The sequence below is a fragment of the Bubalus bubalis genome, chromosome 13 (assembly GCF_019923935.1).
Source record: "Bubalus bubalis isolate 160015118507 breed Murrah chromosome 13, NDDB_SH_1, whole genome shotgun sequence".
Lineage (NCBI taxonomy): Eukaryota > Metazoa > Chordata > Mammalia > Artiodactyla > Bovidae > Bubalus > Bubalus bubalis.
In genome coordinates this window covers 4,835,313-4,862,259 of record NC_059169.1, presented here as the reverse complement: position 1 = coordinate 4,862,259, position 26,947 = coordinate 4,835,313, and the positions used below count along the sequence as shown (strand labels likewise).

General features: G+C 41.2%; 1 protein-coding gene across 3 annotated transcripts; it reads right to left on the bottom strand.

Annotated features, from left to right (window-relative positions):
* ARGLU1 (arginine and glutamate rich 1) lies at nucleotides 1-26,931 on the bottom strand. 3 transcript variants are annotated; one of them, XM_006072277.4, is made up of 4 exons: nucleotides 26,354-26,928; nucleotides 17,157-17,382; nucleotides 14,783-14,866; nucleotides 1-853 (listed from the first exon to the last, which is right to left on the bottom strand). In XM_006072277.4, exons 1-4 carry the CDS (start codon nucleotides 26,698-26,700, stop codon nucleotides 689-691), a joined length of 822 nt encoding a protein of 273 aa, XP_006072339.1. In that variant the 5' UTR covers nucleotides 26,701-26,928; the 3' UTR covers nucleotides 1-688. The 3 variants fall into 3 exon arrangements, 1 of the variants encoding a protein (XP_006072339.1); XR_006543971.2 differs by having other exon boundaries at nucleotides 764-853; nucleotides 14,783-15,356; nucleotides 26,354-26,931; XR_006543970.2 differs by lacking the exon at nucleotides 1-853 and having other exon boundaries at nucleotides 14,806-14,866; nucleotides 15,299-17,382; nucleotides 26,354-26,930.
* Nucleotides 26,932-26,947: the final 16 nt, after the last annotated feature.

The window sequence follows — 26,947 nt, the reverse complement described above, 5'->3', positions numbered from 1 at the left end:
TGAATTTAAGACTTTACTTTATTCAGCAAAATCATTTATTTACACAGTGGGGAATGCTGGTTTGATTCTGTCAATGAAATAAAAACAAGGTGAACAGAGACAATACTGAATTGTGTATGTATTTTGTACCAGAGGGGACCAACTGTTTCCTTACCTGTGTCAGGAACACCAAGAGCAACGGTATCACGAGACACTGGGTAACAATACACCACAAAGGTCCAGTGATGCCCTGGGGCTTCCAATGCAATCACCAACTTTTTCTTTTTTTATAAATATATAAAAAAACAAAAAGTCAGCAAAACCAGCATTATGATGTAGTAAACAGAGTGTAACTCTAAAGTCAGTGGGTCAGTAAAAACCTTATCAGACCATCCATAGTTTACAAAGTGATCTGTTCTTCCTCAGACCACTAACAGAGTCCAACAGGTGAAAAATAGATCGCTTTTTAGAAGGTAACAATGATCTGATAAGGACCTGACTTAATGGACGTTAAGAGGGGGTTGGGGGGGTGGGCGGGCAGGGGGAGGGGAGGGAAGTGTAGAGCATAGCCCCTATTAAAACAAGCTAACTTTCCAGATTTTCCAAATTAAAAAAACAAAAACAAAACAAAACAAAAAAACCACTTCAACATGAAGCTACCATACAAAGTTTTTCCATATTTCTTCGTAAAAAGTTCAGAGTTCGCAGTCTAATCCTGGGTTTTTAACGAGAAGGACAGTTTCGGCCTGGACTTCCCCTTGCCCAGGATAATTTTTTGTTCTTCTTTTTGTTGACGCTGTCGCTCTTGTTCTAGTTTCATCCTTTCCTCATGAATCTTTCTTTGTTCTTCAACAATTCTCAACTGTTCTTCAGCCTGTAAGTTAAAAGTAAAAAATTAGAATCTTTTATTTGTAATATTCTGACAAACTAATCAAAAGGGGTATACAAAAGTTTATGCTTAAAAAAATCTTGCCTAAGATGACATAGAAGGTATCAGGGAAAAACACTGAGGAAGTGGAAAAGAACTCCTTATAAGTTATTCCAACATTTTCCGATATTGTTTTTTATGAAAAATATATGAACAAATTGTTAGGAAAGCATGTGAACATTCTGAAGATCAAAGAAGTTTCTATAATCATGCCTTGAGCTCAGTATACATTTTGTCCTATTACCTATTTTTATCTATCATTTTAGTAACCAGACTAACAAACTGTCAATTACGAATCGAGGCATGAATTCTAAAGAGTATTCTATCTACCAATTTGTTTAACTAAATTTGTAATCAGAAAGGCATACAAAAATCCTCAATGGTGCTACATTATACTGTCATATTGACAACCAAAAAATAATAAACTTTTTTCTGGAGAGAAAAATAAACCTTTCTGACTTGGCTGACTATAAAACACTAATTTCAATCAGTTCAGTTCAGTTGCTCAGTCATGCCTGACTCTTTGCAACCCCATGGACTGCAGCATGCAAGGCTTCCCTGTCCTTCAACTTTCAGAGCTTGCTCAAACTCATGTCCATCAAGTCAGTGATGCCATCCAACTATCTCATCCTCTGTTGTCCCCTTCTCCTGCCTTCAACCTTTCCCAGCATCAGGGTCTTTTTCAATGAGTCAGTTCTTTGAATCAGGTAGCCCAAGTATTGGGAGTTTCAGCTTCAGTATCAGTCCTTCCAATGAATATTTAGGACTGATTTCCTTTAGGATGGACTGGTTTGATCTCCTTGCAGTCCAATTTCAAGAAAATTTACCAGGTTTATCTTTAATCTAAAGGTGTACCTCCTGGGTTGGGAAGATCCCCTAGAGAAGGGATAGGCTACCCACTCCAGTATTCTTGGGCTTCCCTGGCTAATTTCAATAGACACCAATAAAATTAATTCCTGCAATGCCTTCAACTCCTTTAGTCTCAAGCAACCAACTTTCTGTGTTCTCTACAGATTTCCTCTCTGCACCAAGAAATTTCAGGCCATTCTCACCAGGTCCTTCCTCCTCAAGTCGCTCTTCTCTCCAAAGATACCACGTCCACTTTCTTAAACTCTCAACTAGGTGCAATTCCACTCCACTCTCCCCCAGGGGACATCAGGCAGTGTGTGGTGGTGACTTGAGTCATCACAACTGGGGGTGGCTGCTGGCATCTCGTGGGGAGAGAACAGACTGCCAAACACCCAAGGCACAGGACAGCCCCCACAACAAACAACTCACTCCAAAGTTTAACAGTGCCAAGGTTTAGACCACCTGCTCTAACCCTTGACTTCTGAATCTCAGTTATCACTGAGTTGTCCTTTTCTCCCTATTTGACCTTGATCGTAAAATATTCATTGCATCATCTGAATGGCTTTATTTCCAAAGTCAAAAATTCATTGCTTTCATCTCCATTATTCTCCTGTAATTGCTTTCTAGATGGTCAGGGCATGGCACATGCAGCTCAAACAAGGTGTAGTAAAGACTCTCAGGGTGCATGCCTGTGCTTCGGAAACTTTCACCAATACAGACATCCCTAAAGTTCTAACTCGGCCTTAAGGAAAGCATATTAGAAAGAACCCTGGGGATTGAAGGATTTTATATCACAACCTCAACAACCCACTTGAGAAATTTATGAAAAGCACTTTGGCACTATCTACCCCAAACTACATTTTCATAGCACTTTTATATCCAGCAATTTCATTTTCTACTAGTTTCATTCTATAAATATACTTGCATACATGCAAAATTGAACAAATTTATTGCAACATGGTTTGTAAAAGACTGGAAAAACCCTATAAAAGAAAATACTGTGTAACTGTTAAACCCAGAATTATGTGATACTACCTAATCAAAAAAATTAAACAAGCTTTAAAAAGCAACTTCCTTCACAGACAGAAAAAACTATTTCAACTGTACTGAAATTAACTTCAGATTTGAGTGAAGAAAAAGAAAAGGTTAATTTTCATTAAGTCTACAAATACAGGAGATGACAGTGTCTGTGTAGTGGGGGAGCATTATGAAGCTGGGATGACTCTAACAAGTGCTATGCCCAGTGCTAGAGAGGCCCGGGGCCCGCTGCCGGCACCTGACGATGAACGAGTCTCGGAACCTGAAGCGCCTTTCCCGCCTCTATGCACATACACTCATAGTTTGTTTTATTATGGCTTTAAACTAAGCATATTTTGGGGCAAAAAAAAAAAAAAGATGGATTTTCAGCAAACTTATCATGGTAATCATTTCGTAAGTCAAATGTTTAGGCTACACACTAACCTATACAGTGCTGTATGTCAATTATATCTCAACAAAACTGTAAGAAAAAAATAAAGAGTAACAAAACAGACATTTTCAAATAAAATGGTACAGAAATAAGTGTCTTTGTGTAAAGAACATGTATTCCAAAATGTGGCCTGAAATAAGTTTTTCAACAATTTTAATATATAAGGGAAGGCTCCCTATTTGTAAAACACTCAAAGATTTTGTAAAACAGAAGAATTTGACATGCATAAAAGTTGGTTTTTAAGATTCAGTACTTCAATAATCTTGGGGAAATCTTAATTATTTTTGACCCTTATATATAAAGAATGACTAATAGCAATGATAATAACTATGAAATGATCACAGAGTAATTATATCATAGGGTAATTACAAGATGAAATAAGGTAATTATGAGTGTACACTGTAAAGTACAATACTTTATAAATGCTAGAAATTATCCTTTAAGCCAAACAAAAAATATGAGGCCTAAGCAGAGTGACCAAAGAAAAACCATTATTTTAGCTCTAAAATAAGAAAACTATGTTGAACTGATAAAATTACAAAGTCCTTTTCAACTGCAAGTTAATGAGTATGTTGGTAAATTGATAAACCTTGACAATAAAGTAAATTTTATATTAAAAAAGGCTAGTTGAGAAAAACCAGTCTTCTCTCATTTTAACTCAGTGCCTTTCAAGAGATGGAACTGACTGTGCATCAGTGTGTGTGGTGGGACTCCACAGCCGCCTGGAAAGGGATTCCTCTAAGGCCCTGCAGCCCTCAGCTAACTGACCTGCTGCTCTGTCTCTCATGATCCCGTTTGCAACCAAGTACGAATTTTATTCCTCTCCCATCTTCGTTTCCAATGTGCACACAAGAAACCATTCTTCCAAGTGAGAGGCAGACACGCACAGGCGTGTTCAAACCGATGGACAGCACCAAGTTCTCTTACACCATGGAGGCCGAAGAGAAAGGTCAATGCTGATGATGCAGGCCAGCCTTCCCGGCCACAGCACCCAGGGCCCTGCTTGGTCTCAAAAAGGTTTTCAACTCTCACCCCATTCAAAAGAATTGCTGAGATGAAATACACAAGCAGCATATACTGCCATAATACAAGGGTCTACCTAGCCCCTCTCCCAGGATCTTTTGTCTCCCCGTCCCTCTTTACCCAGAGGTTCTATTACCTTTTTAAAAATTAACGCTTTTCTAAGCGTTCTCCTTAAACTGTCTACGATTTTGGATCAAGGTTCTTAGCAGCAGTTTCTTTAGCAAATAGCGATACTGAAAACCATCACTCTCTACTTGGAATACATATGAATTTTTATGAAATATGTATCAGGAATGATGGGAAAAAATAAAAAAATATTACAATTAGGAATCATGCCCCTAACTTGGAAATGTGAATTTCTGCATTTTAACCTTCCAAAGCATATGTTTCACTCTGCCATTTTTCAATTTTAACACACCCTTCCCTCCATTAACAAGTATAATACAGGTCCCATTTTAGATAAAAAATGAGTAAAAAGTATTAAAAAGAAAATCTGATGTAATTAGTTTTGACCCTTGGCAAACTATTTTGTTATTCATGTACAAGGCCAAAAAAAAGGGGGGGAGGGTTTGGCTTGAAAAAAGTAATACCCTCTTTCCCCCCAAGGGCCCATGGCAACTCAGTTATTCTGACAGACACCTTCTGAGGATATATACCATCACGTATCATCAGCTACTCATCTACAGAGAAACCGTGACCGCCCTCCCTCTAGCCCCCTTTCTCTCCAGTTTAATTCCCCTTTGCTACCTTTTATAACAAACATACTTTAGATAACATCTCCTCTCTTTTCATTTTACCTACAGTACAAACAACTGCTTCAAGAACTGCCTGGTAACTGAGCATGGTATGAAACACTGGGTACAGATATCACTGCCTTCCAGATCTCTGGAGAGACTGCTCGACGTTACTGACAAGAGAGAGAGCTGACACTTTCAGGATTTTACCATTCATGTCTTAAAATTTCACAAAAAAGAAACTGTACTCTTCTAGATGCACTTCTTTTAATTCTGTGCCCTAAATTCTCTTTTACTCAGTTCTTTTATCTTGTTCAATAAGCATTCCTTTTGTGAAAGCTTTCCTTTAATGCCTGGTGACCCCCAGCTCTTGGCATGACCACACCGGGCCTTCCTGGTTCCTACAGCAGACTTCCTTCTCTTCCCTCTCCTCTTCTTCCTCCCTCTGCACACCCTCCTCACTCACCAAGTTCAGCTGTTCTCTCTTTACTATTTCTATTTCTACCTTATCAAGTGCCCAGCTTTTCATGACCTCAGTGGCTTTCTTGTTTCTATAGCCTCTGTCCTTCACACCACACTGCACAATGTCAAAACATTTAATGTTCACAGTTTTTAAAAAATAGTTGCCCAGAATACATCAACATAATTAAATCAGTTTTCTACCTTATCATCTGGGAACAAGCCTCTCAATGCCTGAAAACCCTAACTTGCCCACCACTCCATCTCAAATTAAGATATTTAAATTGACCTGTAAATTTGATGCCATACCACGTTTTCCCATCTCTTAAATTGTATAAACATGTCGTTACCAGTCAACTTACATACACTCAGCTCTATTACAAATGTTCTGTTCTCTGTTAGTTTCCGGTAGCCACTGTAACATATTACCACAAACTGGACAGCTTAAAACAACAGAAGTGTATCCAGCAGGCAGTTATCACTGCAGCAGAATCAAGGTGCTGCCATTCTAGGGCCACATTCCTTCCGCCAGGATCTTCCCGTCTCTGTTCTGACTCCATACCGCTGTCTCTTCTGCTTGGAGTCTGAAACCCTTCTGCCACGGTGCCTTCTCTCTCAGTCCATGTTGGCAGTGCTTCTGATCTTCCAGGCACATCTGGCCATGAGCCAACAGGCTCTTCCACGGGTCCTTCTTGGATAATCTCATCTACTCCTGGCTTCTGCTAAAATGCCTGAGGTAACCTGTGAGTCACACGCCTAACCTTTTCCGCATTAGCAAGAGTCCAGTCATACCCTTGGCCTTCTTTCTAGCACACACATCAAGTTCTCATCTAGTTTACTTTCTGGTTCTTTGCTCAATTTCTCTCCTTGAATTTTTCATAAATTATGAGAAGAAACAAGACTGCACTTTACTTAGAATTAAAGATCATTATGATGTAAGTTCTACCTCTTGCACAACTGTAGGATACGATCCAGCTAGGTTTCTCCCACTGTATCATAAGGAATTCCTTGCCTCCAGTTTCCATTAACATGTTATTTGTTTTCTTCCCACCCCTAACAAGCAGGGCCCAGAGGCACTTTACCAAGTCCATATTCCTACCTAGAGTCTCTCAAAAGCAGTCCAGGCATTTTCTATCATGTGCCTCAAAATTCTTCCAGCCTCTATCCACTGTCCAATTCCAAAAATATGCCCACACTTTTTGGTAACAAGTTAGCACAAACTAGGTAGGCTCAAAACAACACAAAGTTCATCTGAGGGCTGGAAATCCAAAATCAGCATCGCTGGGCCCATACCAAGGTGTCAGCAGGCTGTGCTCCCTTGGGAAGGCCTAGGGGAGTCCACTGCGAGCTTCTTCCCGCTCCTGTGGGCTTCCAGGACGACTTCTTCCATTCTGACCACATCACTCCTGTCTTCAAGGCTAGTATCTTTCAACCTCTCTCTTCTTGCCATCTCCTGTGTGTTCTGTGGTAAAACCTCTTCTAGCTCCCTCTTGAAAGGATACATGTGAAGGCATTCTGTTCAGTTCAGTCGCTCAGTCGTGTCTGACTCTTTGTGACACCATGGATTGCAGCACGCCAGGCCTCCCTGTCCATCACCAACTCTCAGAGTTTACTCAAACTCACATCCATGGAGTTGGTGATGAGTTGGTGAATGCCTGAAGGCATTCAGGGCATAGTAATAATTCAGGATAGACTTTCCACCCCAAAACCTGAACTTATATCTGTAAAACTCTTTATCTGTCATATAAGGTAACATTCCCAAGTTTTGAGGATTAGAACATGGCTATCTTTTTTCAGGGGGCTGGGGGCTATTTTTCAGTCTACTATACTAACATTAAAAAGCGCTTTTGGTTCAAGATGGCAGAGTAGAAGGACATGCACTCATCTCCTGTGAGAGCAACAAAACTTTAACGAGCTGTAGAACCACCATTGGAACCCACCAAAAAAGACACCCCACGTCCAAAGACAAAGACGCTGCAGTGACCCACATCCAAAGACAAAGACGCTGCAGTGAGATGGTAGGAGGGGCACAATCATGATGAAATCAAACCCCATACTTGCCAGGTGGGTGATCCCCAGACTGGAGACTAATAATACCAAAACAGATCTCCCACTGTTGTGAAGGTTCTGAACACCGCGTCAGGCTTGCCAGCCTGGGATCCAACAAAGGGACTGGGGATCCCCAGGGAATCTGGCCTTGAGAGCCAACAGGATTTGATCATAGACCTCCCAGGAGACTGAGGGAAACAGAGACTCCAGTCTTAGCACAAACAAAATTTTGCACACACCAAGACCTAGAGAAGAGGAGCAGTCTCCCACAGGAGACTGAACCAAAACCACCTGCTAGTGCTGGAGGGCCTCCTGGGGAGGCTGGGTGGCAGGGGCTCACCGCAGGGACAGGGGCACTGGAGGGTCCCCTGTAGCGTAAACCCTCTGGGAGTTTGCCACTAACCCTACCACAGAGCCCTGTAGACCCCAGGGTTGGGTCACCTCAGACCAAACAACTACCAGGGATGGAGTGTGACCCACTCCCCCCTCCACCCCCGCCCCAGGCCCAGCAGCAGACAATCAGATTAAAGCTTTCCTGAGCAAGGCCCTGCCCACCAGAGCAAGACCCAATTTTCCCCAGCACCTGTTCCTCCCATCAGGAAGCTTACACAAGCCCCTTAGCTTCCTCCATCAGAAGGCAGACAGAAGCAGCCAGAAGAAGCCGTCTCATAGCGGCTAAAACAAAAACTGTATTACAGAAAGTTAATCATGATGACAGAACAGAAAGTTATGTCCCAGATGAAGGGACAAGATAAAATCCCAGAAAAACAACTAATGAAGTGGCGATAGGCAACCTTCCAGAAAAAGAATTCAGAATGATGATAGTGAAGATGATCCAGGATCTCAGAAAAAGCATGAAGGCAAAGATTGAGAAGATGCAAGAAATGTTTACCAAAGACCTACAAGAACTAAAGAACAAACAGATGAATAATACACTAGAAAGAATTAACACCAGAATAACTGAGGCAGAAGAACAGACAAAGGGAGGACAGAATGGTGGAAATCACTGCTGCCGAACAGAATATAGAAAAAAGAATGAAAACAAATGAAGACAGACTACAAGACCTCTGGACAACCTGAGGACAATTAAACACACGAACATTTGCATTACAAGGGTCCCAGAAGGAGACGGAAGAGAGAAAGGACTTAAGAAAATATTTGAAGAAATAATAGCTAAAAACTTCCTGAACATGGGAAAGGAAATAGTCAACCAAGTCCAGGAAGCACAGAGAGTCCCAGGAAAGATAAACTCAAGGAGGTGTCTCACACCCAGACACATAGTGATCAAACTGACAAAAATTAAAGAGAGAGAGAAAATATTATAAGCAACAAGGGAAAAACAACAAATAACATACAAGGGAACTCCCATCAGGCTATCAGCTGATTTCTCAACAGAAACTCTATAAGCCAGAGGGAATGGCATGATACATTTAAAGTGATTAAAGAGAAGAACCTACAACCAAAAATACTCAACCCTGCAAGACTCTCATTCAGATTTGATGCAGAAATCGAAAGCTTTCCAGACAAGCAAAAGTTAAGAGAATTCAGCACCACCAAACTAGCTTTGCAACAAATGCTAAAGGAACTTCTCCAGGCAGGAAACACAAGAGAAGGGAAGGACCCACAGAAAATAAACCCAAAACAATTAAGAAAATGGTAATAGGATCACATATATCAATAATTACCTTAAATGTAAACAGATTAAATACACCAACCAAAAGACACTGACTGGGGGGATAAAGACATGTGCATCCACGTACTTCCACTTACCACATCACTCTGCTTGACACCCCCAAATTTTATGTGATTATTTTATACTGTTAAGCATCTTCCCATTATGGCTTGTAATTGTAATTATCTTTTTTTTTGGGGGGGGGGGGTCTGGCTGTTGATTGTGAAAACTGATAAAACATTTTTACTACTGTGATTATGTAACTATTACTCAATACCACTGTTATCACGATTGGTCAACAGACAAATAATCAAAACTTTGTATCATCAAAACTAGGATCTAATAGAAAAACCTGTAAACACTTTTTAAAATCCACATGCATATCAGAATTATCTTGAAATTCTTTTGAAAAATACAAATGCTCAGGTATTGCCTTTTTTCTCCAGAGCTCCAGGTATGTTTCCAATGAGCAGCCATGTTTAAACAACTGGACTATATGATGATCTTTTACTTTTATCTAGTTTGTTTCATTTTTTCTATTTCATATTCAGCACTCCCATTTCATTTAGTTTATGTTCTCCAATTTCTCCATCTCTCTTCTTTTGTGTTTTCAAGCCTTTATCAAGTATAGTTAAAAAGCTTTTGTATACATACATAGTATGCAAATATATATTTTAGAAAACTTTTTGAGTTTTTGCCTAAAAAATTATGACACTGTTATTCCTCTTGTCTTAGTATGAATAGAAAGCTAGATTTCTAATTAAAAAATAGATATGCAACAAGCAACAAAAATTTACTATACAGCATAGGGAACTACAGTCAATATAATAACCTATAATGGAAAATAATTTCAAAAATAATATATGGTATAACTGAAGCACCCTGCTGCGCACCTCCAACACTGAAAGCCATCTATACTTCAACAACATGTATACACATACTTTAAAAAAAAGTGCTTTCTTGCATCTTTCTAAAAACTTTTTACAGTCTCTCCTAATTGCAAAGTAAGATCTAGTTTAATTTAAACTAAGAATATGGATATATTTCATATATAGTATACAATGGTACTATTTTTTAAATCTCTCAAACTGGTGAGATACCAACCGTCATGTAGCACAATGAACATGGGAAATCTCCCTATCCGATAAGGGAAAAGGGGGAAAACTATTCAACATTAAAGACAGGAAATATATGATAGATCTACAATTTCATGGAACTATTTGAGGGTCATTTTTCCTACTGATATAACCGCCTAGAACATTTTATTCCATGCCAACACCTATCACCTTAGTTTGTTTCCCTTTCTGAATAAGTAAGATTCATATACATTTCAAAACAGTATCTGGGCCCTTCCCAGACACATCACTAAAAAACTGTGCAAAGAAGACCTTCACACAGTTTTAAGTATTAACACTGAAGAAAATTAAAATTCTCCATCTCATCATGCTAACAGCCTTGCAAATATTTGATGCTAGCTGTACACTGCCAATACTAACCCAGTGTGCCAAAAAGCCAAGCCAAGTCAATTCACATTTTGATTTTCATTTGATTTTATTAATCAAATGTGTATGTCCATTAAAATTTTGTCTCCTTATGAACAGATAAAATCAAGTATCTTGATAACTTGGAATTGAAATAAGCAAAAATTACTCTTGGTCTAGACCACTTAACATGATTGTCACATATGAGAGCCCAGCACTTGGCTCATGTGTTTCTTATTACAGACATTACTGGGATCTCTCTCTCTAGTTTCGTCATGAGGACCTACTTAAATGTTAGTCTAAGTGTGGCCTAAGTTTACTTTCTTTACTAGTTAGTTACTCTTTTATGATCACAATGGTGACATGTATTACTCGTAGAAACTGGAGAAAAGTATAAAATCACTTACAAGCCTACCAATCAGAGATATCTAATCTCAGCACTTTGGCATATTTTTCTATTAAATGTGCAAATGTACATTTCAAATTAGGAAAATCATAGTATGTATGCAAGTTTTGTATTTAGCTACTTTCCCTGTATTACACAGTTCTATCCCTGGGTCGGGAAGATCCCTGGAGAAGGGAATGGCAACCCACTCCAGTATGTTTGCCTGGAGAAGCCCATGGACAGAGGAGCCTGGTGGGATACAGTCCATGAGCAACTGAACTGAAAATGGTTATGCCCATTTCCACTCACAGGACAGCGCTCTGCACAAAGGATCCCTGTGACCACATCCCTGCCAGCACTGGGCACTGACAGGAGGAAAAGATCTTCAAACGTGGCATGCAGTATTAGAGAAAAAGCAAAGAGAGGGCCATTTCTTTGCTTCCCTACTAAGGAGGGATTTTATTTTCAGGAATCTATTACAGCTACTCTCCCATTACTTATCACACAGCTTGCTACACACAAAGTGGTTTTACTACCACAACTGCTACTGCTCTTCCCGTCCCCCAACTCCTGCTGTTTCTCCATTTCTACTTCCCTCCAGGCTTCTGCACTACATTTCATTTCCTCACACTCTTGTCCTCATTCTAACTGTCCATCAGGGTCCAGATCAGAGGTCTCTCTTCCAGGAAGGTTCTCAGGGTGATATGTCAGTTGTCTCACATAATTCTTACTCCTTACCAAGCAGTTCCATATTATTAGTTGACTTTTCTTGGAACTGTGCTTGTCTCCACAATTAATACATTAAAGTCTTTAAGAGACTTGACTCCTCCTTATCTCCATATTGTTCTTTATACATTATATCTATCATTTTAACAAGATTTTCAATATATTCCATGTAGAATGCCCTAGTAATGTCTGACTCTTTGTGACCCCATGGACTGTAGTCTGCCAGCCTCCTCTATCCCTGGGATTTCCCAGGCAAGAATACTGAGTGAGTTGCCATTTCCTTCTCCAGGGAATCTTCCTGACCCAGGGATTGAACCAGTATATCCTGCATTAGCAGGCGAGTTCCTTACCACTGAGCCACCAGTGGTAAGGTAAGGTAAGCCCATTTCTTGGTAAATATGTATAAAGATTAAAGAACTGCACTCAAAATTCAGAGGAAGAGGAGAGAAAACAAAAATTAAAGAAACTGCAATATATGTTTTGCAAAATATACATTTTGTCTCTTCCTACACAAAGGATACTATACTTTCCCTGCAAGGAAATGTTCACCAAGAGAACCAAATAAAAATTAATCTTTTCCAATATGAACAGTAACTTATACTTGCAACTTTACTGAACCTAACCAAGAAGCAAATGGACTAATTATGTCCAAATTCTTACCAACTTTCAAATTCTAGCTTCTTTCCCTGTACGATACCTTTCTTTTCACCCAAGTTTCACCGGCAACATGCAGTTAACAGTAGCGTCACTGCACCATCTATTAATACTGCCCCGGAGCAGCTGGTCTAAGTATGGTCCAGGGACCAAGGACCGTGCAAACTGTCACTGACCCACAAAAGAGAAGCCAGTAAGCATTTCAGCAACTCCTGCAGCACTCTGATCTCAGTTTTCTAATAATGCATCCTAACTGTGTTTTGCAAAAGTAGGGGTCTGAGGCAAACCAGGGTTAGAAGACAAAAACAAAATCTGGCCAGTTTTACTACCACTTGAGAAGCTGCTCCAGAGTATGTTTGCTCATCTTTTCCCAGTAATGACAAACAGAAGGCTCTAAATTTAAGGTTCATGTGGGTACACTCTTAGAGGAACATCAGAGGTGGAGGTGTCCCTAGGCACCCAGACAGCCCGGGTCAGGAGGATCAGGACTGCAGCAGCATATACCCAGTTCAAGAGTCACCATCCAGGGTTTCAGGCCATCCACAACCCAAACCCCTTTACTATCCAATCTCTTACACCATGTTCTGAAAGGAATCCCACCTCACCTGCTGGGTGCTTTGGCTTCAGTGTTTCAACCCAAACCATACTGCTCCTGTCTTCCACAAATATCCATGCCTTACAAACCAGACTGCGTGTACCATTCAAAGCTCAACTTGCAAAACTAAAATTAAGAGGCATACTTCCAACTTACACTATTTGTACTGAGATTTCCTTATGTGGAATTATTTAAAAAAAAATTATCGCATACTTATTCATCAGCATACAGTGATATATCTTACTATGACTTCTCATCCACTTCACATTCATGGTGCTTCTTCTACCTAAGCCGAATTTAATGTCTCTTCCTTGGTAAAGCAGAAGTGAGTCTTCCCCTTTCCTTGTGGCTTTCACTTTAACCAGGACAGTGATATTAAGTAAGAGTCCTTATGTCAAGCTCAGTAAGTTGTTCAGAGTATTTCAAGTTTGGCTCTTATGTGGGGTACATTATCTTGTAAAAGATCATGCTCTAGAACCAACTGCTGGTGGTTTACCTTTCACATTCTTATTCATTATAAACAAGTATTCGCAGTCTTCCCTCATTCCCCCAACCTGGCCATAAGGATCCAGCTCTAACTGCCTTGTCCCACTCTTCGGCCCCATGAACTGCAGCATTCCAGGCTTCCTTGTCCTTCACTATCTCTGAGTTTGAGTCTGCTCAAACTCAAATTGCTTAGACACTCCCAGATCTTTTTCTGTGTCTTTAGAAACACAGTCACAGAATTTGTTTTTTCTAAACCACTTAAATGGAACCTACATCTTGCTTCCCCCCCAGTCTACAGTGTAACTTAGTGGCAACTGTTTTCCCATGGCTATATTATTCACAACCATTTCCAACTACGCAAAACTTGTCTACAATCAAAAGTCCCTCTTGGGCCATGTTTTCATTCCTGGGCAGGAACTACCACTAACGCTCATTCATCGTTAAGTACATGTCCCTCTATCTTTGATTTATATTCTTACTTTGAAGTAGAATTCCTATATGCCATCTATATAAGAAAGTTTTCCCTTATAATGTCTGACTATCCTTTTTTGTTTTTGATTTATTTATATCTATACTCCTTTAATTCTAGCTTTCTTTTTCATCATACTGAGTATGCTTCAAAATATATTCACACTTTTAAGTGGGAAAATCCTACTACAACAAAAACTTTACCTACTTTTAAATGCTAGTATATGCTACAAACACAAAAAACTGGAGTACTAAAATACAGGATGGAAACGAAAAACAGAAGTGATGTGTATTAGCTTTTCTATTGAAAAAATTTACTTTGGTATTATGTTGACTTTACTGAAATGTAAAAATTGTATTTCCTTTCATATGCCTATTTCATAATGCCATTATTTAAGTCTCTGTTCTTTGTTAGATTATAAACTTGAAAAACACAAAACACTTGCTAACCTGGTACATTTTATCAAATACTGTCTACTTATTTTGTCTAGTAATTGATAACAGCAACTTATGCCAAGTGAAATATTACATATTAGTAGGTGTAAATATCTTCAGATTTTTGGTTTTGTGTTTTAGGTAAAGAAATGTGAATGAGGTTAGGATAGAAAAAAATTAGGGACAGTTCAATTTCCCCTAGAAAATCTGTTCTAAACCACTGTGAATCCTGGAATTTTCTCCAGATTAACCAGAATTTCTGGCTTGCCCCAAAGAGATTCCTCTAGAGGTAGTAGCCAAAATCTAGTGAACTATTCCTACTCTTGCCTCAAATTCCTTAACAATAGTCCTGAGAACTCTGAACTGGTTTTCATGTTTGCTTTATACATACCAGTTTGGCTTGTGCTTCTGCAATTTTTCGGTTATTCTCTTCTAGTATTCGCTCCAGCTCCTCACGTTTTGCACGTTCTTCCTCCTAAAGGGGAGGACATGTTAAGATGTTAGAAAGATAAAATGTTTTTTTTTTTTTAATTGATAAATACTTACTAATCTTCCTCTGAACTTTTTTGATCTGACTTAACAGGGCAGCTGTATAGCTACCTTCTGTCTGACAAATGATAAACTGTGCAGCCACTAACATTTGTTTCTAGCACTAAATTTCAATCATCCCTCCCAGTCCAAACAGCAACCGACTACACCCTCCCTAATGACAGTTTCCTGGCAGTTACTACTAATACTTTAACATCACACAAATCAACAAGGACAACTACAAAACTGGATAGTATTTACCAAATTAAAAAATAATATATAAAAGATAAATAAAGTGAATATTTGTCTCACCAATTATGTATACCTACGTATTCTTTACCTATACTCCTTTAATCAGCATTAAAAGTTGAATATTTACTGTCTTGTCCAGTGTCCTGCAGAGTGTGCTCCTCGGCTGCCATACGCGCCAGCTTCCTCTTTAAAATGATTTGTACTGTTAGCTTGGCAAAACCTGCATCAGCAGCTCAACCATTTATAAAGAAACAACATACAAGGAAGGCTGAGCTGAGGAATGCAGATGTTTATGGTAAGAAGGAACAAAAAATGTAATTCATCATTCCTAAGGCAAACAATTAATAAGAAAAATACATTTACTGTTAGTGAAAAATACAAATGGTAATCCATACTTCATGGAACTAAGGGCTTCTTCCATGGGGAAAATGGACTTAACATTCAGAATTGTTGACAATTTCTAAAGGCAGCTTATCTTGTCATCTACAATCTGAACTGAAAATCAGGAATCCAGGGGGTGCATGGTCAGGAAATAAAATTCTGTAATTTATTTTTTCTTGGAGAATTTAATGAGATTTTATAATGCAAACTATATGAAGACTGCTTGATGGTTTGGGCAGTGTTGAGATCACAGCATACATATTCAAATGATTTTAATATTTGGGAAGACTGTCAGGAGGGTTGTGTCCGTGTAAAAAAAAAATTTGTTAATATGAAACAAAAAGCAAACGAAGAGAAAAAAATCTTCCTATGATTAATAACTCGCTACAAGACAGCACCATTACTCCAAAAGTATCTTCGTCATGAAAAGCACTAATCAAAATTTCATATACTCAATTGCAGAGGCTGTGACATCCACTAAATATAGACATGTATATCTAGTTAAAGACAGCACGAGGGAAAATGCATTTGAAAAACTATGCTTACTGGAAAACAAAGATTTAATATAAGGTCAACTTGTCCAAATAATGTCAAGATTAAAAATGACAATCAATCACATTATTTTGAATAAAACATTGAAGTTCAACAAAGTAGAACTACGGGTTTTCCTATGGCACACATCAATGGAATTCAGTTATTATCCAACTATGTTGAGGGACACTCAGTGCTGTAAAGTAATTTGCCTCGAGTGTTTCAGTGACTTTCACCAAGTTTTAGGATCCTGGAGTAATCAGTGCAAACAAGCCATAAAGCTTCAGTAGCAAATTACTGTCTCACAGAAAGACATTTTCAACTTCTGCTCCAGCTGCTGATAAAACAAATCGTGTGTTTAGCTTGACTCCAGACAAGGACAACCTGTTCCTTCATAACTCTCTAGAGGAAAAAAGGAGTTGTTAGTAGATACTAAAAAAGTGGATGAATAATCTGGACATTTTTCCTAAAAAGATCCTTGAAACACATTAGGAAAATGGAGGGCCTTATGATCAGAATGCTAGAATTAGTCCATTGTGTTGAAGCAGGATTTGGGGTAGGGGGCAAGGAATAAAAGAAGGAAAAAAGAAGAGCAAGAAAACCTATTTATCAAAAGCAGGTGCTGTCACTCAACGTTAGGCCCTGCTCTTTTTAATCTGACTGAAGGCAAAAAGCCTCTCACAGTCTAGGCAGTAAGAGTGATGAACAGAAAAGAAGAACACATAACCACAGGTGGATTATTAACCTTTTCCCTTTACCACTCCCTGTCTCCCCCCACCCTCCCAAAGAAGAATGTAAGTCCTGCAGCCATGGCAAAAGTTTCAAACACTTCTCAAATATGTAAGCCAGTTTCATTCAATCAAAAAGTATCCTTGGATAGTTTTATGGAAATAACTTTTAAGTATCAGTCAGCACATCTGAATAGGCTAAAAAATTAACTTTCACAGCAATGTTAAGTTTAGACGAGAAAGGAATGAGTCTGTATTCCATCTCTTTCTGAACTGAGCAGGAGGCACCCGACACTGAAAGTTTTGCCATGGACTGTCTCTACTTTCCCAACGACCGAGCGTTACCTCTCTGGCTTTTTGTGCTGCAAGCTCAGCTTGTCTCTGTCGCTCGAGTTCTTCGAGCAACTGCTTTTCCATGATGCGCTTGGCTTCCTCCACCCTTCGGAGAACTTCTCGCTCAATTTCATCCTTCCTTTTCTCCAATTCTTCCTCTACCCTTTTGGCCACCAGTTCTTCCACTCTTCGTGCTGTTTCTTCCTCAATAAGTTTTTCTTCTATTTCCTGCTGCCGACTAGCAAACAAAGTGGGAAAAGTGATTTTGATAATATAATGAATGAAGAGTTGAAACAGAACTAGTTCTAAGTCTGTAAAACAGAGCCCGATTATATATTTCTATGATTTTACAACTCATTCTCATGTAACATACAAGGAAAAGATAGATACCAAGAGGTCAAGTGATACCAAAATTCAAATAAATATAACATCATGGTTTTTTCTTCTGTCACTTTCTAAAGTAAATACAAAAAGACTAGTATATACAAAGAGCTTAATGCCTTAGCTTTAGGAACCGCAGAGTAAATCTGAAACAGGAAATCTACTTAAACTATCAGCTTTATAATGAAAGGACAAGCTATTAAATATATGATTTGCTCATCTGCCAATCCATTTAATCTAAGCAATGAATTACAGAAAAGTTAGGAGAAACTTATGTAGCAAGCAATTCAGACCAATTAAATTGACTCCTCCTCCCCCACTACAAGCAAGGTAAGAATACAGATCCAAAGAAATTCACAGTGCGAAAGCAACAGTACTTCAGCTTTTAGACAAAACACAGACTTACTTAGCTTCACAACTCTTACCCTTTAATGAACCTGTTCTTTCTTTTGTTAACTGTCAATTCAAAGCTCTACCAAATATGGGGAGTGCTAGTCACTCAGCTGTGTCTCTTTGCAACTGCATGGACTGTAGCCCACCAGGCTCCTCTGTCCATGGAATTCTCCAGGTAAGAATACTGGAGTGGGTTGCCATTTCCTTCTCCAGATATAGGGAAGTGGATGAAATGCATTTGTATCATCACTTCTACTAAAAAGTTCAATGCACCATGATATTGCTGAATTATTCTAATCCCATTTAGATAGTATATATGAACTTATTTACTCAAGGCGAAATTCGGTGCTGAAGATACTGACATTTATCAAGGCACCATGGTGGAAACCTCGCACATTTTATACAAGTGTTCTCCAATACGACAGCCACTAGTCAAATGCATCCAGTCTGAACTGAAGACTAGTAAAAAGAAAAAAATAAAGATACAGAATATATTAAAATTAATGGTTTCTTTTTAATCTGGCTCACACTGCATTTCTATTCAACAGCATTATCTGAGACAATCTGTGCTGAAATGAATGCAAAAGACTCTGAAAGTATACCTAAATACTAAGAGGTCAATCTATTAATGCTTCAACTTTCTCACAACCACAAAATTAAACAAAATCTGTAAACTTTCTATCTTTTGATGACTCATATGTATGTATGAAGTCATTCAATTTATCTATCAAGACTTTATAGTTTCTAAGTGACCTTTAAATATCCTAATCCACTTCAAGTCAACTATTTTGGGGGTGTTTCAATTTCCACTAAGGTGCTTTCATTCTTAACTCCTGTTATTTATTCAGCGATACCATACTAACACCAGCATATCTAACATTCCGATTCATATCTGTTTCTGCATTTATAATCTCTACGTATTTCTGCCAGGGAGATAGGAGCTTCTTGAGAAAGCATAATTTCTATAAGGTTTCAGATATATGAAATAACCATTCTGAAGATTCTGTTGCTTGCCTCTTAACTATCTCTTCCCAACATTACATTATTGGTGATTATAATTGGGAGGAAAAACATGAAAGCCTAACATGTACTCTAACTTGCTCCTTTTCCTTTTTTAAGTTTCAATAAAATACCGTATTAAGGCAGTTCCAATAAGCCTTCATCTACAGCAGCTCAGTAAAATAGAACAGATATTTACCTCAGCACTAAAAATGAGTGACCAGAATATCTAAAGGAAATCAGGCAGTGACTTCAATACAAATTAAAACTACATTTCAAATATAACCATGTTGTTTCTCTACTTCATCCAAAGAGAAAGACAAACATGAAAAGAAACAAGCAAGGCTAACAATTGCTGAACCTGTATGAAGTATGAGGATTATAGTACTCCATTTTGGTAAACTGGAAAGCTTTCCGAACACCAAGTTTTAAAAGTATACACATACCCTATACACGTTCTTTCGTTAGTTGGTTCTTATAAAATTAATAAATGTGTAAGTCTAGAAGAAATTTCATTTAAAAATTTCAAAAATGGTACAATTCAACTCTTAAAAGGACACTATAAACCAAGTTCCAATTAAAAACTTTCCACACAAAGTAGTAAAGAGGGAAAAGAATGGGATAAGGCTTTGAGTTAGGTTATCAGTAGAAAAGCTGCCTATATAACTAAGGAGTTTGGTAAAGATAGAAGAGATCTGACATATATTTAGTGTTTCTGACAAGCAAACAGTCCCTAAATGACAGCAATACAGCACAATGGCTGATGGGGCCACATTTCCACAGATGTGGTCAGTAAGTACCAAATGAGCCTAAATAAATTCAGTGTTATTACTTACAGCAAAAGCCACACCAGCATGGTATCAGCTCCCTGGGTCTCTGCCCCCACTGATGGACACCAAACCAGAGGGGCCAGGTGACATGCCACACATGGTGACAAGCAGTGTAGGCAAGAGGCAGCTGCTGCTAAGGAGTCAACTCTGTAACTACAGCTCAGCAGTTTCACGGTCTCGAGGGGAGGGCAAGCGGAAACTGCCGAGCTTAACTGAAACCAGGAGATGGGAAATGGCCCAGTGGACTTTCTCACAAGGCTGCTTATCTCTCTCTGTTTCTGGAGGAACAGGCACCCCCACCCCAGACTGTAATTAGGCCTTGCTGCTGTGCCCGGCCAGGAGACAGGCAAGGTCAGGGCACCAGTGCAGAGCTGCCCCCTACACGGATTATCAACGATATAATCGCTGTTATTTTTGGTAAGGTTAGAACTGCTATTTCAGCAATCAGAAAAAAGTAATCAATTTCTAGATCCAGCTCTGAAAAAGTTAAAAGCCCAATACTGTTTTAATTCCCCTCCCTCCACACACGTGAATCCAGAAACTCAATGACACAAGCACAGGGGATTAAGCACCTGAGAGACAGGACAAGCCCCTAGGAACCACCCCTGTGCAGTAGGCGCTGTGCTAGAAGCCACAGCCTGGACTCCCGACTGTGACTCTGGATCCCTTTACTCCACCTTTCTTTTGTCTGGATCCCTTTCTTTGTCTTCCCACAAAAGCAAAGATATATGGTATAAAACTGAATAAAACCTAATACAACATAACGTTCCTGTACCACTCAGCTGAAGGAGGGTGGGATGGGTGGATAGCTCTTAAAAAAAATTGAGTTCATTTTTACTGATGACAAATTTATTATCATAATCACTGATAAGGCAGCTACTAGGCTGACTTTCAAAAGTGGCACTGAAACTTTCTCAGGAAAAGAAAAAAAAACAACAACCCAATTTCATCACTAGTATCTTATGAAACGTATCACTATAATCACTGCATACCCAATTCGTTAAACTTTGGTCATAGGAGTGTCATTCTTGATACTCTTAATTTTTCCTCAAAGTCCTCTGCTAAATTCATCCCCTTGTTAAGAACCTGATGCTGATGAAAGGGGTGAATCAAAACCAAGTTTTCTCCATTATCTTAGGTCTTTTAAAAACACTGATCATGTTTAAAGTTAAAAAAAAAAAAAACAACAAACACTGATCACAATCAACCTTAAAACGGCAACCACTAGAACAAACAGCAAAGGCCCAGCAACACAGCACCATTAATTCGAGTGGGACTTTGCACAAAGTATCGTGCAATATTATTTTAAGTCTTTAAAATGTACAAACTCAGTGCAAGGAGCTTAATTCTAGGAACTGCTTCATAATATTAGGAAACAGTATTTACTCAGTACTGACTACTCTGCCCAAAGCTTTATACACCACAGCATCATGTACATCTCTGATGGGCTCTGAGGCAAAGCAGGTGGCTGAGGGGTGGCCCTCAACCTAGCTGCTCCACAGGCAATGACCTACTCTGCATGATTTCCCCAGACAATGTGGACAAATGTGGACAGCACAGGTATGCACAAAAACTTAGCTACAAAATACTTTAAAAATTGATAAAATTCTTTTCAACATCAGCCTGATCTTTCTCCCTAAAGTTCTTCTCAAAGCCCTATCCTCCCTGACATGCAGTTCCAACACACTGAATTTGTTCTCACAATAAGCTCCCAAGTATTCTCACAATCACTAGATAGACCCCAGTTCACTTCAGATACTCTCATTTAGAAGGCGCTCAAGATGTCATGCAGTTGAACACTAGTTACTACGCCACTATTATCCTGATTTGTTTCAAGTCATTTTCAGTCACTCTTTCCCCAACAGTTATTACAACAGGCATAAAGCATTTCAAAATAAAACATGAAAATAAGGGTGCAGAAGCAGAGAGAGAGCGCAACACCGAATGACTGGGACATTAGGAGGAGATCTTTCTAACTGAATTATCAACCTCAAAATTGAGAAAAAGAATTTTTTAATTTTAAGGTCTGCCTTTTATTGTATTAAAATTATGACTTATAAGGTCACTTCTTAAATTCACCAGGTTCAATCTGGTTGCATGTAAGTTACAAACAACATTTTTGAGTCTCACTGCATACATGACAAATATCACCTACGTACCCAAAATGCACTATTTCTAACCTTCACAATAAACATGAGAGCTATCTCCATTTTACAGATAAGAAATCAAACTCAAAGGTAGGTAGTTTATTCAAGGTCTCAGAAGTGTAAATGGCCAAACAGCCTGGTTTCCAATCTTACTGAGACTTTCTAATCGCTAAAGCCCAATCAATTTTAATTTTGCTGTCTCTCTCCACCTCACACTGGACCTCTCACAAGAAGGTACACTCGACAGTGTGTCTTCTGCTCCTTCTTCACTCACTGCCTGACCACGCACTTTCCTTCTGTCTAATGGTAAACATAGACATCCCTGTGACCCCCGCTCTTCCCCACACTCTCCCTGGGTCATTCTATCTAGGATCAAAGGTTCTCAGGTTTCAGTCCCCCACTATCAAGCTTGGATAAACTCACTATATTCAAAATCTAGTGCCTACATTGGAAGTGCCAAGTGGAAACTCCCTTTATTTCTCCCCCTCCACCATGCACCAGGCTTCTGACATTTTACCTGAGTCTGACCCACAGTGTCATGACTTAAACATCTGGTAGCTGAGGTGCAATGGCCACAATAGAGCCAAGAATAATGCTTTACTTCCCTTATGTTTCACATCAAATTTTATTTGCTCTTAATGTTCCTTAAATCTGTCCCTTTTGTCCATTTCAACAACTGCTCCTTCACTACTCCTATGTGTATTTACTGTAATTTATCCTACAAAGCAGTTGATCTGTATAAAAACAAAATCAACAACCCCACACCATTTGCCTGCTTTAAACCCTTCTGATTTCTATGACAAAATTCAAGCTCAGTAATTCAGCCTACAAGACCCTTCCCATGATTCCCAGCCTAAATCTACCTTTCCAGTCACTCCATGACTTTCGTACTTACGGAATTTCAAGTCCATATTCATATCTTTACTCCACATTAAGACCATCTGCACCTCCCTTTATTCTGGGAGGGGTGGGGGGACTCCCTCCCTGGGTGCCCACGTATCCTATGGCAAGCCTGACAGTCTCCTATCTTTATCTGCCACTCATTCCTCAAGAGAACTAAGGTGTTGAGCTGTCTAGGATGCCTCCTTTTCACAGCCACATCACTATCACGGAATTTACCACACTGTATTATAACCTACCTACCCACCTACACATCTTCAAGCTAGACTGAGATCCTGGACGGTCAATCATCTTTCAGAATAACAGCTCTTGACATAGGGCATGGAAGTGAAGTTGCTCAATCGTGTCCGACTCTTTGCAACCCCATGGACTGTAGCCTACCAGGCTCCTCTGTCCATGGGATTTTCCAGGCAATAATCCTGGAGTAGACTGCCATTTCCTTCTCCAGGGGATCCTGGAGGGCCAATCTTTCAGAATAACAGCTCTTGGCATAGTGCTTGGCACTTCTCAAATGTTCCGTAAGTATTAGATGAATGAGCTAACCAACACAATTTGTAGATAGACAACTACTTCTGCCCATTCCCACGGCTGTGAAACCTAGACCTTTCAATTGTCTCCTCTGCATGATTAGACCATATTAAGCAGTGCCTACTGCAAGAGACACAGGTTCAATCCCTTGGTTAGGAAGATACCCTGGAAAAGAGAATGGCTGCTGCTGCTGCTAAGTCACTTCAGTCGTGTCCAACTCTGTGCGACCCCATAGACGGCAGCCCACCAGGCTCCCCCGTCCCTGGGATTCTCCAGGCAAGAACACTGGAGTGGGTTGCCATTTCCTTCTCCAATGCAAGAAAGTGAAAAGTGAAAGTGAAGTCGCTCAGTCGTACCCAACTCTTAGCGACCCCATGGACTGTAGCCCACCAGGCTCCTCCATCCATGGGATTTTCCAGGCAAGAGTACTGGAGTGGGGTGCCACTGCCTTCTCCGAAGGGAATGGCTACCCATCCAGTACTCTTGCCTGGAGAATTTCATGGACAAAGGAGCCGGTGGACTAGTGTCCATGGGTCACAAAGAGTTGGACATGACTGAGTGACTAACGGCAGGACACACAGGAATTCAGTGTAAGGTGGATGCTAGTTCTGCCCCCTCCTCCCTTCATACATGCTAATGGAAGTGTGCCTCCTCTATCAACTTGTAACTACATAACTGCTCTATGTTCTCATTTCATCTCTGGATTTCTTCTCTGTTATTTGTGTGAAGTCTGCTAAATCCTTTTAACTATTCCTCCTATACATACTCTTGAGCTTTCTAGTCTTGAGCTTTCTAGCAAATGGCAAACCATTACTCTTTGGAGGTATCCTTTGGTTTCATATGTAAATATTATCTCAGAGATGTCTTAATTTTTTTAAATACTCATATATTGATAGTTATTTGAGAGCTACATCTTTACAAAACTGGATTCTGTGTAATCGAAATTTCCTCTGACACAATTATGGGTACTTGGTGTTCATACAATCACTGACATTTCTAAGGAAAAATGAAAGCATTTCCATGTTTTAAAGGAATGCAGTGAAGGGACTCTTCAGGTAATGCTTCCACGGTAGTATTAGTTTTCTATTCCCAGACCTCTTAATGATTTGCTTTTAGAAACAAGCCACACTGCAGAGAAAGTTAAAATCCCTTCACAATCAGTACACAAGAAAAACTTGGCTCGGGAAAATTCAACATTCAGTAACTGTCTTGCCTCACGGGCACACTCGGAAGATGCACTCAAGAGCTATGGAAGACGGCTGGTTAAACAGGTAGAGGCAGCAAGTCGAACTCTGGGTGGGAAAGAAGACCCAAAGCACCATAGTCTTGAACCAAAACAGAACCCTACACTTTAAAACCAAAATTTCATGATTAGACCGTATTATCCCAAGCCATTTCATTAGCTTGGGACTATGTGAAGAAAGCTGAGCGTGGAAGAATTGATGCTTTTGAACTGTGGTGTTGGAGAAGACTCTTGAGCGTTCCTTGGACTGCAAGCAGATCCAACCAGTACATTCTGAAGGAGATCGGTCCTGGGTGTTCTTTGGAAGGACTGATGCTAAAGCTGATTCCCCAGTACTTTGGCCACCTCATGCGAAGAGTTGACTCATTGGAAAAGACTCTGATGCTGGGAGGGATTGGGGGCAGGAGGAGAAGGGGACGACAGAGGATGAGATGGCTGGGTGGCATCACTGACTCGACGGACGTGAGTTTGAGTGAACTCCGGGAGTTGATGATGGACAGGGAAGCCTGGCGTGCTGCGATTCATGGGGTCGCAAAGAGTCGGACACGACTGAGCAACTGAACTGAACTGATGTGCACCTAGTCTTAGATCAAAAGAGAACTCGAGAGGTGCCTCTTCTACATGGATCAATGCAAAAGTAAAAGCAAATCTGTCTTCTCAACAGCAAGTACACCATAAGGGGAAACAATAGGCTTGCACCAAAGTGTGCTACAGAGAGCTACACAGCAAAATGAATAAACAGTACAATTCCCTGGTGGCTCAGACGGTAAAGAATTCGCCTGCAATGTGGGAGACCTGGGTTCGATCCCTGGGTCGGAAAGATCCCCTGGAGGAGGGCATGGCAACCCACTCCAGTATTCCTGCCTGAAGAATCCCCATGAACAGAGGAGCCGGGCAGGCTACAGTCCACGGGGTCTCAGAATCGGACACGACTGAGCGACTAAGCACAGCACAGCAAAAGGAGGGAGTCGGCTTTGTTCGGGATGGTGGTTACACAAGTGAATGCACGCGTCAAGATCCATCTTACTATACACTTAAGCTTCGTGGGTTTTGCTTTTTACACCTCAAAAAAAAAAAAAAAAAAAGAGAGGAGGCTCAGGAAGGGAGAAGCGACCACGACATCACTCAACAGGAGGAACACACGGAAGTTCAACTCCTGGTTTTGGAGTGTTTTTCTTTACCCCGAGAATTCGGGTCCTACGTCTCCGACGCGATAGAGGCCCGCATCCCTAGTCAGCCTCGGGGGCCGACGCGGCTCCCCGCCGGCTCGGAACTGCACCCCCCACTTCCGGGACTGGCAGCCGCCGCCGCCGCCTCTCGCGCCAAAACGCGATCTCCCCTCCAAGCCCTCCCAGGCCGGTCCCCACTGTGTTCCTCCCAACCAACTCGCGGGTAGGTCCTGACCCCCGCTTTTCCAAACACCGAGGCTGCAAGCCCGCGGGGCCCGGTTCCGGCGACCCTTCTAACCTCCCCCGACCCAGCCACCGCCTGTCTCCTCGCCGCCCCTCACTCCCGCGTCACCCCAGTGTCCCCGCCACCCCCGCTACCTCTCACTGCCCCCCGTCACCCTCAGTGTCCCCGTCATCCCCCACTGACCCCGTCACCCCCTTCTTGCCCTGCACCCCCCACTCGCCCGTCAGCCCGTCTCCCCTCACCAACCCCCCCACCGGTGCCCCCCGTCACCCCGTCTCCCCTCACAACCCCCTCTCGCCGTCTCCCCTCACCACCCCCTCTCCCCCCGTCACCCTCACTCCCCTCACCCCCACCATTCCCCGCGCGGAAGCTCACATTTTCCGCTGTCGCTCGAACTCTGCCTTCTTCTCCTCCTCCTCTCGCTTCTGCTTCTCGTCCAGGCTGCTGCGCTTGCTCACCGTGCGCCCGAAGATGTCGATGCGGTCGGGCGGGGACGAGGCGCGCTCCCGGTCCCGCTCGCGCCGGGACACGGCCGTGTTGGTGGAGCGCGAGCGGGACCGCGACTCCCGCCGCCGGTTCCGTTTACTTTCCCGGGACTTGGAGCGCTTCCGCACGCGTTCCTTGTCCCGAGAGCGCGACCGGGACCGGCTCCGCTTCTTGTTGTGCTTGCTGCTCTTGGTGTGCTTGGAGCGGGACGAGCTCCGGCTCCGAGACCGGCCCATCCTTCCGGGCGACGCTGTGACTAACCGCTGGCTTCGGGCCCTGCACGTGCCGGGCTACCCGCGCCTCCGCCTCCGGACGCGGGCCGGCAGGTCTGTCGAGGCCGAGGGAAAGAAAGCTGGTCAGCGAGCTGACTCTCTAGTCTCTCTCTGAGGTCGAGGGCCGCCGCGAAGGCCGCCTCCAACGACAAGGCCGCAACGCCAGGAGTTGCTAAGATGGCAGCCGCGGCCGCACCGGCCGCCCCTCCCA